This window comes from Octopus bimaculoides, chromosome 7 (assembly GCF_001194135.2).
Source record: "Octopus bimaculoides isolate UCB-OBI-ISO-001 chromosome 7, ASM119413v2, whole genome shotgun sequence".
NCBI classification, from domain to species: Eukaryota; Metazoa; Mollusca; class Cephalopoda; order Octopoda; family Octopodidae; genus Octopus; species Octopus bimaculoides.
Genome location: NC_068987.1, coordinates 47,603,091 through 47,615,578, shown reverse-complemented (window position 1 = coordinate 47,615,578; position 12,488 = coordinate 47,603,091). Strand labels below are relative to the sequence as shown.

The 12,488-nt window shown below is 33.2% G+C and overlaps 1 protein-coding gene and 1 long non-coding RNA gene across 4 annotated transcripts in view; one reads left to right on the top strand and one right to left on the bottom strand.

Moving 5' to 3' along the window:
- LOC106883384 (AP-1 complex subunit sigma-2) overlaps window positions 1–7,560 on the top strand; it is a 101,984-nt gene extending 94,424 nt beyond the window's left edge. For both annotated transcript variants that reach the window (XM_052969616.1, XM_052969615.1), the window contains one exon: window positions 7,391–7,560. In XM_052969616.1, coding sequence (XP_052825576.1) covers window positions 7,391–7,399 — 9 coding nt within the window. In that variant the 3' untranslated portion in view covers window positions 7,400–7,560. The remainder of the gene's footprint in view (window positions 1–7,390) is intronic.
- The window catches only part of LOC128248373 (uncharacterized), a 68,941-nt gene that overhangs the window by 39,644 nt on the left and 16,809 nt on the right, over window positions 1–12,488 (bottom strand). The window lies entirely within an intron of this gene.

Below are 12,488 nucleotides of genomic sequence, written 5' to 3'. Positions count from 1 at the left end.
TATATATATATATATATATATATATATATATATATATATATATATATATGTGAGCATGTATGTTTTATATATATATATATATATACACACACACACACACATATACACTTATGTATACATATTTAAATACACATAAACACATTCACATATAGTTGTAAAAAAAAATTGGAAAATACATTTTCCATAATATTTGAAATGGCAAAATTAGTATTTCTAGTACAAATGAATGTCCAAATAAAGCTTTTCTAATCCCAGTTGGTTTTATGGTAAGTTTACAGAAGTGGATAATAGAAGAAAAAATAATGTCCAGTTGGGTTCAGCTGTGTTATTATATATGCCTTTTACATTACACAAGACTACATATCAACCTCCAATATACAAACTACAAATCAACACCTGGCCTACACATCACACCCAGTCTAACACCATACATGTCCCCTACTCCATACCTAATCCATTCATCAATACTTAATCTGTTGCTGGTTTGACACTGTCATCTGGTCTTTTGGTGCCTTTAGTAGTTTCTAGTCTGTTGCAAGTAGCTTGACCACATCTCCAATATGAAGGTAACTCATTCTCTTGATACACCTGTTCTTACTTTACCATCCTTTGTGTAGTGTTGTTAGTAAGTGGGTACAAACATAAGGGTGTTCTCCACCAGAGAACCACAGCCAAATGTGACTAAACTTGGCTCCTGTGAATAATACCAGGGGTAGCTACCCTGTTGGCTAAACGTGTACTCTCTGCAGTATTAGGTTATGACTGGTGACCTAGCAGTCACAGACTTTCAAGATGCCTGTCTGTGGCTACTGATTTCCAGCTGGTTTCCTTCGATTTGTTAAAGAAGTAACCAACCACAACTCATAAGTTGTGGTTTCTACTTCCTTTCATTCGTCAACATCTGAGATCCTGCAAAAGTTATGGGTTGTGCTCCTCCCCTCTTTAATGAAGCAAACAGAAACACCAGACTATGTACATATGCAACACCCCAATATATACATTATACAACAAAAGTGACTTCTTATAATTGGTTAACCAAAGAATTTGGTGTGAAACTATTTTCTTCAAGGCAGTAAAAGGTGAACATTTTATTTTTACTTCTTTTCATTAAATATCCTAAATCAATTTTACTATTTTTCTCTCAGACTACAATTAACACATTCAAGACTATTTTAAAATAAATTTTCTAAACATGAAAAATAATTAATATTTTTTGTAAAAAAAAAAAAAAATTTTCCCACATTTCTTTCAGGTTTTCTCTTTTAAATTGTTTTGTGTTTTTGTTATTTTCAAATTTAAAACTATACCAAAGAAATAAAAAGTAATAAAATTTAAAGGTTGGTGGTGTTAAGTGATGTGGGCATATGTGAAAAAACTTGAAATTGTGTTAATTAGAGAAGTAAATTAATAATATAAAATAGAAGGAATTAAAATTAGATTCAATTATGTGAATGCTTTCTTTTCATTGCTGCAAAGTGACAGGTTTGTAGAGGAGAAATATAGATAATTGACTGAACCTTAGTATATGACTAATACTTATTTTACTGTCATTTGGCAGAATAAAATGCATAGTCAGTTCCCATGAGGTTTGAACTCAGATCATGTCCTCAAATTGAATGGTCAGAACACTTTCACTGCTGTATCAGAGCTGATACATTGCTTGAGTGAAAACAGTAAGTAATGTTGTTGCTTCTGCTACTAGCTGCAATTGTTTAGTAATTTTAGTTGTATGCTTCATGTTTCCAGAACAAGCCCTTTACACCTTATTAACTGTTCACTGGAAGCTTTAACATAGGGTTTTGATTTATGTGTGTATGCCAGCTCATGAGAGGCACAGTGGTTGTGAGAATAACCTGTTTGTCTAAAGACCACATGGACTCAAGTTCAGATTTCAGTACAACCATTCTCTTATTGTTTAAGCAAAGAAAAAAAAAAAACATGAAATCCAACCCTACTTCAAAGTTCAGCTGTTAGTGGTAAAAAGAGGCATTCAACTGTAAAAATAATTACTTCAGTTAAGAAGAGACAGCAATGCCATAGGTTGTGAGCTGAACAGATGACCATAGAAGAGGAAGTAGAGGTGAGAGTAGATCTAAGAATCTTGGGCTTCACTGAAGACATAAGGAAAGACTGACACAGCTAGCAATATGGTGATGTATTGATATGAAGAAAACGAATTTGGTTGAAACTGAGGGTGTTTGGTGGGGAGAGTGGTCTCAAATGGTTTATTGTATTTAGTTTGGTACCTTGTTGTTGGGTTCAGATCTTATGGGAGTTAATCGGCTTTACCTACCCGATTTTTATCATCAGCAAAATAAATACTAGTGATATTGAATTGAATTGACTGATCTGGACCCGCTTAAAAGCCCTAATAGTTGAGAATGGTTTACTAGGCAAAACTAATAAAAATAATAATTTTCAACATTGACACAAGGTCACAAATTATGGTGGAGTAGGTGTAGTCCATTTAAATCAAACACCCCAAATTATGACATATGCTTTATATTCTACTGATGTTGGAAAAATGAAAGGTAGTCTTCCCACAATAAGATACGAAAAGATGAAAGTAATTCCATTACCTTAATAAAAAAAAATGTTGATGATAATATATTTGCATACAGAAACACACATGCATAAACATTCAGATAGCTATATATTCATACTGCTGATTACTATATAATTGTACCCTCACCATCACCAACACTAAAGGTTCCTTTGATATCATATTCAAACCTTAGCCCACCAGGTCAGTAAGGGTCAGATTGCTAAACCCAGTGAAACCAGTAGTAATATTAGTAGCTGGTTGGAAGAGAATGCAAGTCTTGACTCTGGTATTGTCTATCCAGTAATCTGAGTTCAAAACCCATCTTCTCAAAAATTTTTAGGATAAATACAAACTCTTGCAATAATTCCATCTGTGAAAATTCACTTTGTATTGAGTCAAAAGGAATCATTATAGCATTGTGGTATTTTATCCTGCTCTTTTTGTTCTGAGGTCATATCCTGTTAAGCACTGGAAGTGACATAATCAACAGATCCCTTCCCTAAAAAACTGCTACCTTTTGTTCCTGAATTAAAACCATTATTATTATTGTTATAGCAAGCTGGCAAAACTTTAGCATACTGGGAAAAATGCTTTGTGATATTTCATCCACCTTTATATTCTGAGTTCAAATTCTGCTGAGGTCAGCTTTGCTTTTCATCCTTTCGGGGTTGATAAAGTAAGTACCAGTTGAGTACAGGGGTTGATGTAATCAACTTAGCTCTTCCCTGAAGTTACTGGCCTTGCACCAAAAACTTGAAACCATTATTATTATAATTATTAAAAGGCAATGGATTAGTAGAATTGTTAAAGCATAGGGGCAAGACACCTTGCAGTATTTGTTCTGAAATTGTATGTTCTAGTTTCAAACCTTTTATCCCTCCAGAGTCAATAAAATAGAGTACTTGTCAAATACTGAAAATAATATACTCAACTGTACCCCCACCCTCACTGAATTTTTGGCTGTGTGCCTAATTTAAAAAGCAATTGTTAGCATGTTGGGCAAAATACTTAGTGGCATTTCTTCTAGCTCTTTCGCTCAGGGTTCAGCTTCTGCTAAGGCCAGCTTTGCCTTTCCATCTTTTCAGGGCTGATAAGGTAAGTTGAGCACTGGAGTTGATGTAATTGACTTCCTCCTCCCCTTAAAATTGCTGACCTTGTGCCCAAAGTACTTGTCAGCTATTGAGGAGGGAGGTCATTGAATTGATTACATTCTGCCCCAAAATACATGACCTTATGTCTGTAATAGATACAATTATTGTATTGAGAGTTGCTAAGTAAGTGACAGTCAAATGTTAAGGTTAACTATACATTCACCCCACAAAAAATTGCAACTTTTTACCTAAGTGAGAAATATACCCCTCCCCCATAACGAATGTTGTGCAAATCCCTGCTGTTTTTTTTTTAAATTTATCTTTTTAATTTCCCTTCATTTATTGCCCTTGCGGCAAATTTAAAAAATCAGTATTCCTTGTAAATATATTCTGACTCTTTATATCCCAAGTTCAAATCCTGCCAAGGTCAACTCATCTTTCTGGGATTGATAAAATAAAGTACCAGTCAAGTACTGAGATTGGTGTAATCAATTCAGCCCTTCCCCTAAAATTTCTAACAATAAGTTGGCAGAATTGTTAGCATGTCAGGCAAAATGCTTAGTGGCATTTCATCCAACTCTTTATATTCAGAGTTCAACTTTACCTTTCATCTTTTCAGATTTGATAAAGTAAAGTACCACTCAAGTAGTGGAGTTTATGTAAGTGCTGGCCTTGTGCCAAAATTAGAAAGAATTATTATTAATAATAGTATGATAAATATCAGAATTATAATGCCTTAAAGTAATTATGTTATTTTTATTTTCTGAGTTCAAATCTCACCAAGGTTGACTTTGCCTTTCATTGATCTAGTTTCAATAGACAAATTACCTGAGAAATACCAAAATACTAAAATTTTCTCCCTAATTTAAGCTTTGTGCGTAATTAAAAAATCCTGCTCCCTGGATTCTAAGGTGAAATTGCACCAAGGTAAACTCTGTCTTTCTATCTTATATGGTTGATAAAATAAGTACCAGTAATTTGCTGAAAGTTTATTTAATCAACTTGTCCCCCATCCTCTGTAAATTTCTGGCCTTGTGTCAATAGAAGAAATCTTTATTAATATTAATTATTCAATATTATTTATATTGATGAAATACACCTACATACAGTCAATGATATTATGACTGATTATTTTAATTATCAAATATGTTGTTATATTTATATAATTCAAAACTTATATATTCATATTATAAATTATTTATTTATTTATAATATAATTAAAATTTATATATTCTTAATATGATTACAATATATTCTTAATAAAAATTAAATGTTGGCAATTTATACATACATGTACATTGGTAATAAATTTGAGATGAATGTAAAACATTGAAAATAAAATTGCAATCAATGTCTATATTATTAATGAAATTTGAAAATAAATAAAACATGAATGCATATATATAGGTGCAGGAGTGGCTGTGTGGTAAGTAGCTTGCTTACCAACCACATGGTCCTGGGATCAGAATCACTGCATGGCACCTTGGGCAAATGTCTTCTACTATAGCCTCGGGCCAACCAAAGCCTTGTGAGTGGATTTGGTAGACGGAAACTGAAAGAAGCCTGTCATATATATGTGTGTGTGTGTGTGTGTGCTGTTTGTCCCCCCACCATCGCTTGACAACCGATGTTGGTGTGTTTATGTCCCCGTAACTTAGTGGTTCATCAAATGAGACAGAATAAGAACTAGGCTTACAAAGAATAAGTCCTGGGGTCAATTTGTTCGACTAAAGACGGTGCTCCAGCATGGCTACAGTCAAATGACTGAAACAAATAAAAGAATATATATATATATATATATATATATATATATATAAATAATATGTGTGTGTGCATAAGCACTCACATATTATAAGATGTCACATGTTTGAAAATAAAAAGTTACAATTCTACCTTACTGGTGAGACTACCACTGTCTGTGAGTGATTTAACTCTAAAATATATTTTTCATGGACTAATTATATTTCACATTATCATTATTACTTAGATTGAAAAGGGAAAATAATCAAATGTTACAAATTTGTGATTACTAATTGAGTTAAAATGTTAAACATAACTTTGATTATAAATCTCTGTATATTTTCACTCTGTTAGTGTTACTTTTAGTTGTGTATATGCATATTTACACAAACTTTTACCACATTGCCTTTGTGTATGTTAGTATGTATATTCATAAATACACATTGACAAATTCATGTGTATTCACTTTCATACTTATCTGTGTAACATGCATGCATGAAACATCAGTCATTATGTACATGTGCAGCAATCCATATGTTCACATGTATATTTGATAAACATGGAATCATGGCAATTAGATAGTGTAGAGATGGGCTAATGTTAACATTTTGAGTATAGATTTCCTATGTAATCCTACATATTTTAAACTATAGTAAATGTGACTTCAAAAGACTCTTTGTTTTAACTGCTAGCAAACACACAGCATTGGTTTCATCTATTTGGTATACCGTTTATCTCTATTTAAAAAAAAAATAGTCATTTAAAAAAATCATACAAAATATGTAGTATTTGAAAGTTTCCATACTACACATTTGGTTATCTAATAGTTTGTTAGGTTTTTTTTAATACAGTAAACCCTTCCATATTTTATATGGCCATTGATGTGGTTCTAGACAGTTGGTGATGCTGTCTTCAAGTAGCTAACGTTTTATAATTTTCTTCAGCGACCATCATGGTTTGGATTAGTGCATACTATGTGTATGCTGTTGAAACTTTTAGCAAGAAGAATAAATATGAGATATTTTTGTTGCACTCTGCATTTTAATGTTATGTAATTTCTGTGTAGTTAATTATGTAGCTATAATTAAATGAGTGATGTCAATTATTAATTCAATTTCTTAAGAAAATGTCTATACTATTTAAAACAAATCTGTTTATAATGTATGCATGTTAAGTTCTTAACAAAAGAAACAGGAGGTTGCAAGTAAAATGACAAGATTCATTTGTTTGACTAAGACAGTAACAAAAGTTTGCAAAGAGGTGTATTGGTGTATATGTATTCCTACAATAAAATCAAATAGAAAATCTTAGAAATGTTTTTATAAATCTTCAATGTATCTGTGTGTTCTCATTAAATAAATAAGACATATAATACAGGCTATCAAGCCAACATCTATGGTTGTCACTCAACATGCTAGAACACATTAGATTATGTGATCTGGCTGTATTGTCTGAAACAGAGAAGTGGGATGATCACATCTGGAATGTCTCTGCTTTTTCAATATCAACTTAAGAACACTGGTTGACACTGCAACTGAGATGTCGAGTGAAACCTCATCAACAAAACCAATAATTAGGTGTGTGTGTGTGTGTTTGTAGCATACATGTGTATATAAGCTTGCACACACACGTGTGTGTGTGTGTGAATCTTAGTGTATATATATCCACACACGTGTTCAATATATATAAATATGCAAATATGTGTGTATGTTTAATATGTACATATATTCATTTCTGTATATAAGCAAGTATACATATATGTATATGCGTATAAATCTATACATGTATGTTTATGATATACATATATGTATACATATACACACAAATTGTAGTTTTACATGCAATGCATTCTGGGATCAATAGTAAGTACATAAACCAACTACAGTAAATATAATTTGATGTGTTTTTCACCATTCTTACTACAATTTTATTATTATTATTACAGTTGTTTTAACCTTAAAATCTTTTTATTTCGCAGTAATTAAAAAATTTTTTTTCAATATTTTTGGTGTAGGATTTCTGATCCAGGCTAGCAATTCCTCCGTTTTGGAAAGGATCAGTTTTTTTAATCATAACTTTTAAAAAACTGTTTGGATTTTACTTTTGAAAATACAATGTTATATGTTTGTCTTTTCAATATTAATTTTTCTTTTTTACATCTTAGAAATAAAATAATGAAAATTTCTTGTTTTTGTGTTAATTTGTGTTTTTAAAAAAATGGTATTATTTTAAATTATTTTAGAAAATGTGGATAGCATGATTAGTAGAGCAACAAAGAAAATGTCTTGTGAGTTGAAATTTCACTGATAGCGATTTTGTCTTTTCATTCTTCTGGGTTTGATCAAATAACTATCATTAAAATACTGAAGTCTACTAGACCCAGAAAAATGTGTAATCTTTTGCCTAAATTCAAAAGTAAAATTATGTTGTTATTAAATGGTAAGCTGACTGAATCATTAGTGTATCGGACAAAACGCTTAGCAGCATTTCTTCCATCTCTTTATGTTCTGCATTCAAATGTTACCTATATCAACTTTGTCTGTTATCCTTTCATGGTTGATAACATGAAACACCATTTGAGTACTAGGGTTAATGTTTAGTGGTGGTCTAACTAAAGTATCCCTTGGTTTTACTTATGAATCCTGTATACCATTATATAACCCGTTCACTCACAAAAGTAATATAAGAAACGAGCTTTTAAAATGACTGCGAGACTATTCCTCCATAATGTAGTACAGTGGATCAAGAAAGAAACAAGAAATTCTGATGGTTGTAGTTCATCCATCATTTAGACAATTCAGCTTGGGTTGTTGTTGGTTACATGTGCCCTGTTATATTAATTTTGCTCTGGTTAATAACAGCAGGAAATCAACATAACTCACCTTCATGAAAATCACTCACACCTCTGGTTACAATAATTTGTTACACAAGTTTATGGGGAAAAGGTAGGCTCCAGAGCACATATTGATTAGTTGTTTGAAAATGTATTACATGCAACATGATTGGAATTTCAATCCAAATCCTGCACAATACTCAATCAGTCACAGCACAGAGCTTAACCAATGTTCAAAACTCACATTGATAGGTAAAACGACTAATCATTACAGATTGACATGCTGAGCCTATAAAAGGCTAATTGTCTTCAATGTGTCATAATAGAAATTGGTCTCGCTACAGATGTAATCAACTAACCTCCTCCCACTGAATAACTGGCCTTGTACTAAAATCTGAAAAATGGGACAAGCTGGTAGAATTATTGCATTCTGAGTTCAAATATTGCTATGGTTGACTTTGCCTTTCATCTTTTCAGGGTTGATAAAAATAAGTACCAGCTGAGCACTGGGGTCAATGTAATTGACTTACACATCCCCCAAAATTGCTGGCCTTGTGCCTAAATTTGAAGCCATTATTTTTAGATGATGATAGATGGTAAAATCAGTAGAGAAGCAGATAAAGGGGCTTATGATGTTTAGTTACATTGTTTTACATTCTGAGTTCAAATATGGGTGTCGGTTGTCTATAAATATATTTTTGCAGAGAATCAAGGTAAATAACATTAAAAAAAAGAAATCTTATTCTATTTTCATTCATACATTCACATGTAGACATTCCATAGCTGTGTTCTCTACATGAATGTACACATGTAGACATCCTACAGCTGTGTTCTCTATAAGCACATATACATTTTGACATTTCACATCGATGCTCTCTATACATGTAAACATCCCACAGCCATGTTCTCTAAACATGTAGATATCCAACAGCTGTGTACTCTACACATGCATCCATCTTATAGCTGTGTTCTCCCCTTGCAGACATTCTACATTTATGTTCTCTACAAGCATATACATGTGTAACTTTAGACAGTTTACCAAATCTGTGATATTTTCTTGAATCATGGCTATAGCTAATAGCTCACTTTATTCACTATTTATAGAGTCCTAGAGAAATTCAAGGACATCCTTATTCCTTGTTTTTTTTGTTTTTTCCTAAATCATTAGAATGCAGAGAACAAGGTCAGTAGCATTTAATAATTACTAATGATAAAAAAAAAAAAACTACACATCTTCACAAATGCCATATCCAAGTGCCTAGTAAAGATGCATTACGTAGGCAGAAACACAGATGCATGCAAAATAAAAATATATGCAAAGTTTTACTATAACAAATCTAGTATCATCATCGTTTTCATGTCCGCTTTTCCATGCTTGCATAGGTCAAACAGATTTTCTATAGCTAGATGCTCTTCCTGTCACCAACCCTCACCTAGCAAGGTAATATTTGCCCATGACCGACATGTTTTTCATGAAAGATTAGAAACAGGACACTGTTTGTATGATGGTGATAATCATTTACAACACCCACGTGATGTCAAGACAAGGAAACACAAACACACACACATACATATGTATGTGTATGCAGAATGGATGTCTTTCAGTTTCTGTCCAGCAAATCTACTTCACAAGATTTGGTTGGCCTGGGGTTAGAAGACACTCCATATACCATAGAGTGGGACTGAACCCAAAAACATGTGATTGAGAAGCAAACTTCTTAAGCCACACAGCTATGCATGTGCCTATTCATGGTGTTGCAAAATGAATATCCATAGACAAGTTGAAGGGTAAGAATGATATTTAATTTCTTACTTCAGCACACGGCTACAAATTGGTTTCATATTTTGGCACAAGGTCAGCAGTTTCAGAGGAGAAAGCTAGTCAATTACATTGACCCTAGTGTTCAACTGGTACCCTTTTTATTGACCCTATTGTTCAACTTGTACCCTTTTTATTGACCCCAAAAGGGTGAAAGGCAAAGTTGACCTCAGTGAAATTTGAACTTAGAACATAAAGGTGGATGCATTTTGCCTGATGTGCTAACATTTCTGTTGGCTCACTGCCTTAAATGACTACAAATTGTAGAGCAAGGGTGTAGTTTAACTGAATTGCCCCAGGAGATGATTTATTTTAATGGCTCAACCTTGTGTTCAGGAACAATGACTAGCAAAGCCATTTTCTGAAAGATGACCTTAACATTTAGTACTGGAGACAATGTAATTTACTATTCCTCTTTCCACAAAAATGCTGGTCTCAATGTAATTGACTATTCCTCCTTCCCAGAAAATCAGAAACTAAGAGCAGTTAGTTAGCAGAATGAGAACATTGGGAAAATGCATTGCAGTAATTGTTCTAGTACAGATCAAATTCAACTTTGCCTTTCATCCTTTCAAGGCAAATAAAATTAAGTACCAGTCAAATACTGGAATTGATCATACCAACTAATCTCCTCCTCTCAGAACTGTTGGCATAGAACCCCCAAAACCCAAAGGATGGTTAAAGTATTGAATTTTTTTATGCTTTGCAGTATTTTTTCCATTTCCTTACTTTCTGAGTTCAGATTCTTTTAAGATCAACTTTGCCTTTTATCCCTTTGGAATTGATAAAAGAAAGTATCAGTGAGGTACTGGGGCCTATGGTATTTACTTACTCTCTCCCCTAAAATATGCTGGCTTTGTACCTAAATTAAAAACTATTGTTATTAAGGATGCGAAGACTCATCAAGCCAAGTGTTGTAGCCATTGCTGGTGTCATGTAAATGGCTCCTATGAAATCATAGTTGTGGCTGTTGCCAGTAGTATTATCTTTGAATGTTAGGCTTCGTGGAGGCATGGAACAAGGTAGTGAAACATCTTTGAATGTTGGGCTTCATGGAGGTGATGACAAGTGACTGAGACTTTGGCAATATGCTATGCTTGAGAATTGTCAAGCCAAGTGAAACCATAGTCATGACCATTGCCAGTGGTCATGTAAATGGCACCCATGAAGTCGTGGTCATTACCAGTGTCATGTAAATGGCACCTGTGCTGGTAGCACATAAAAAGCACTCTGCACACTCTGTAAAGTGATTGGCATTAGGAAGGGTATCCATCCATAGAAACCATGCCAAATGAGACTGGAACATGGTGCAGCTCACTGGCTTACCAGTTCCAGTCAAACTGTCTAACCCATGCCAGCATGGAAAGCAGATGTTAAATGATGATGATAAATCAACAGAAATAATGTTGTGATTTTAAATTCTCAATCGCAGAATAATGCTAATAATATAGCCTGAACAAGATAAACTACCCCTATTTTGCAGAGAAAAGTGTAGGTGGCTAGCTGTGGACACGAACTCACATCCCCATGATTACGCGTCACGATGCTTTGACTGATTAAGCTAAACTACCCACTACAAATTCCTCTGCAAATTAAGATATATGAATCTCGCTTTATGAGCCACCTACACTTTTCTCTGCAAAATAGGGGTAATCTATCCTGTTCACGCTATATTATTAGCATTATTCTGCGATTGAGAATTTAAAATTACTTCTTTAACTTTCTAAAGACATCTCAACACTTCTAAAAGCAAACTTTGTTTATTTACGTTCGTCGTAATTTGAATTTAAGAAATAATGTTGTTTACCTGTTGTTTCTAGCATGTCAGGTTTTCTGGTGGTGGTCTGGTATTTTTTACATCTGCTATTTTAGTATAATTCTATGCATGCATGAAACATCAGATGAAAGTGAAACATTGGAAGATTTTAGCTTTTTTGAAAGCAGGTAGGTAATGGGTGTGTGAAGTGGGGGAAGGGGCATTGAGTGTTTCTTTAAGAAAAATTAAACTTTAAAAAAATATATATATTTCCCAGATTCATAATCTCTGTATTTTTCTACGTGGATAAAAAAATTTTTTTAAAAAAAACTTGGAAAAAGTTACAAATTAAGAAATTGCAGTGAGGATGGGGGGAAATTTAAATTTTGAAAATGTGATCTCTGCACAAAATCATATTAACCCACTTTTATATGATGAAACCACACATAAGAAGGATCACAAACTAAGAACAGAAAGCACTTTAATGCAAACCCATGCTAATTGTACCCTCCCCTCTTCACTTTTAAACAAATAATAACTTCCATTACGCCAGTAATCCAGTTCACTATATATCAACTGTGTTGATTCTGTCCATAAAAAAAGGAACAAATAATACAATGCGGCTGTAGGTCATAACACCCAGGCAATGTTGAGATGCATTGCCAGTGTGTGTGTGTGTGTATATATATATATATATATATATA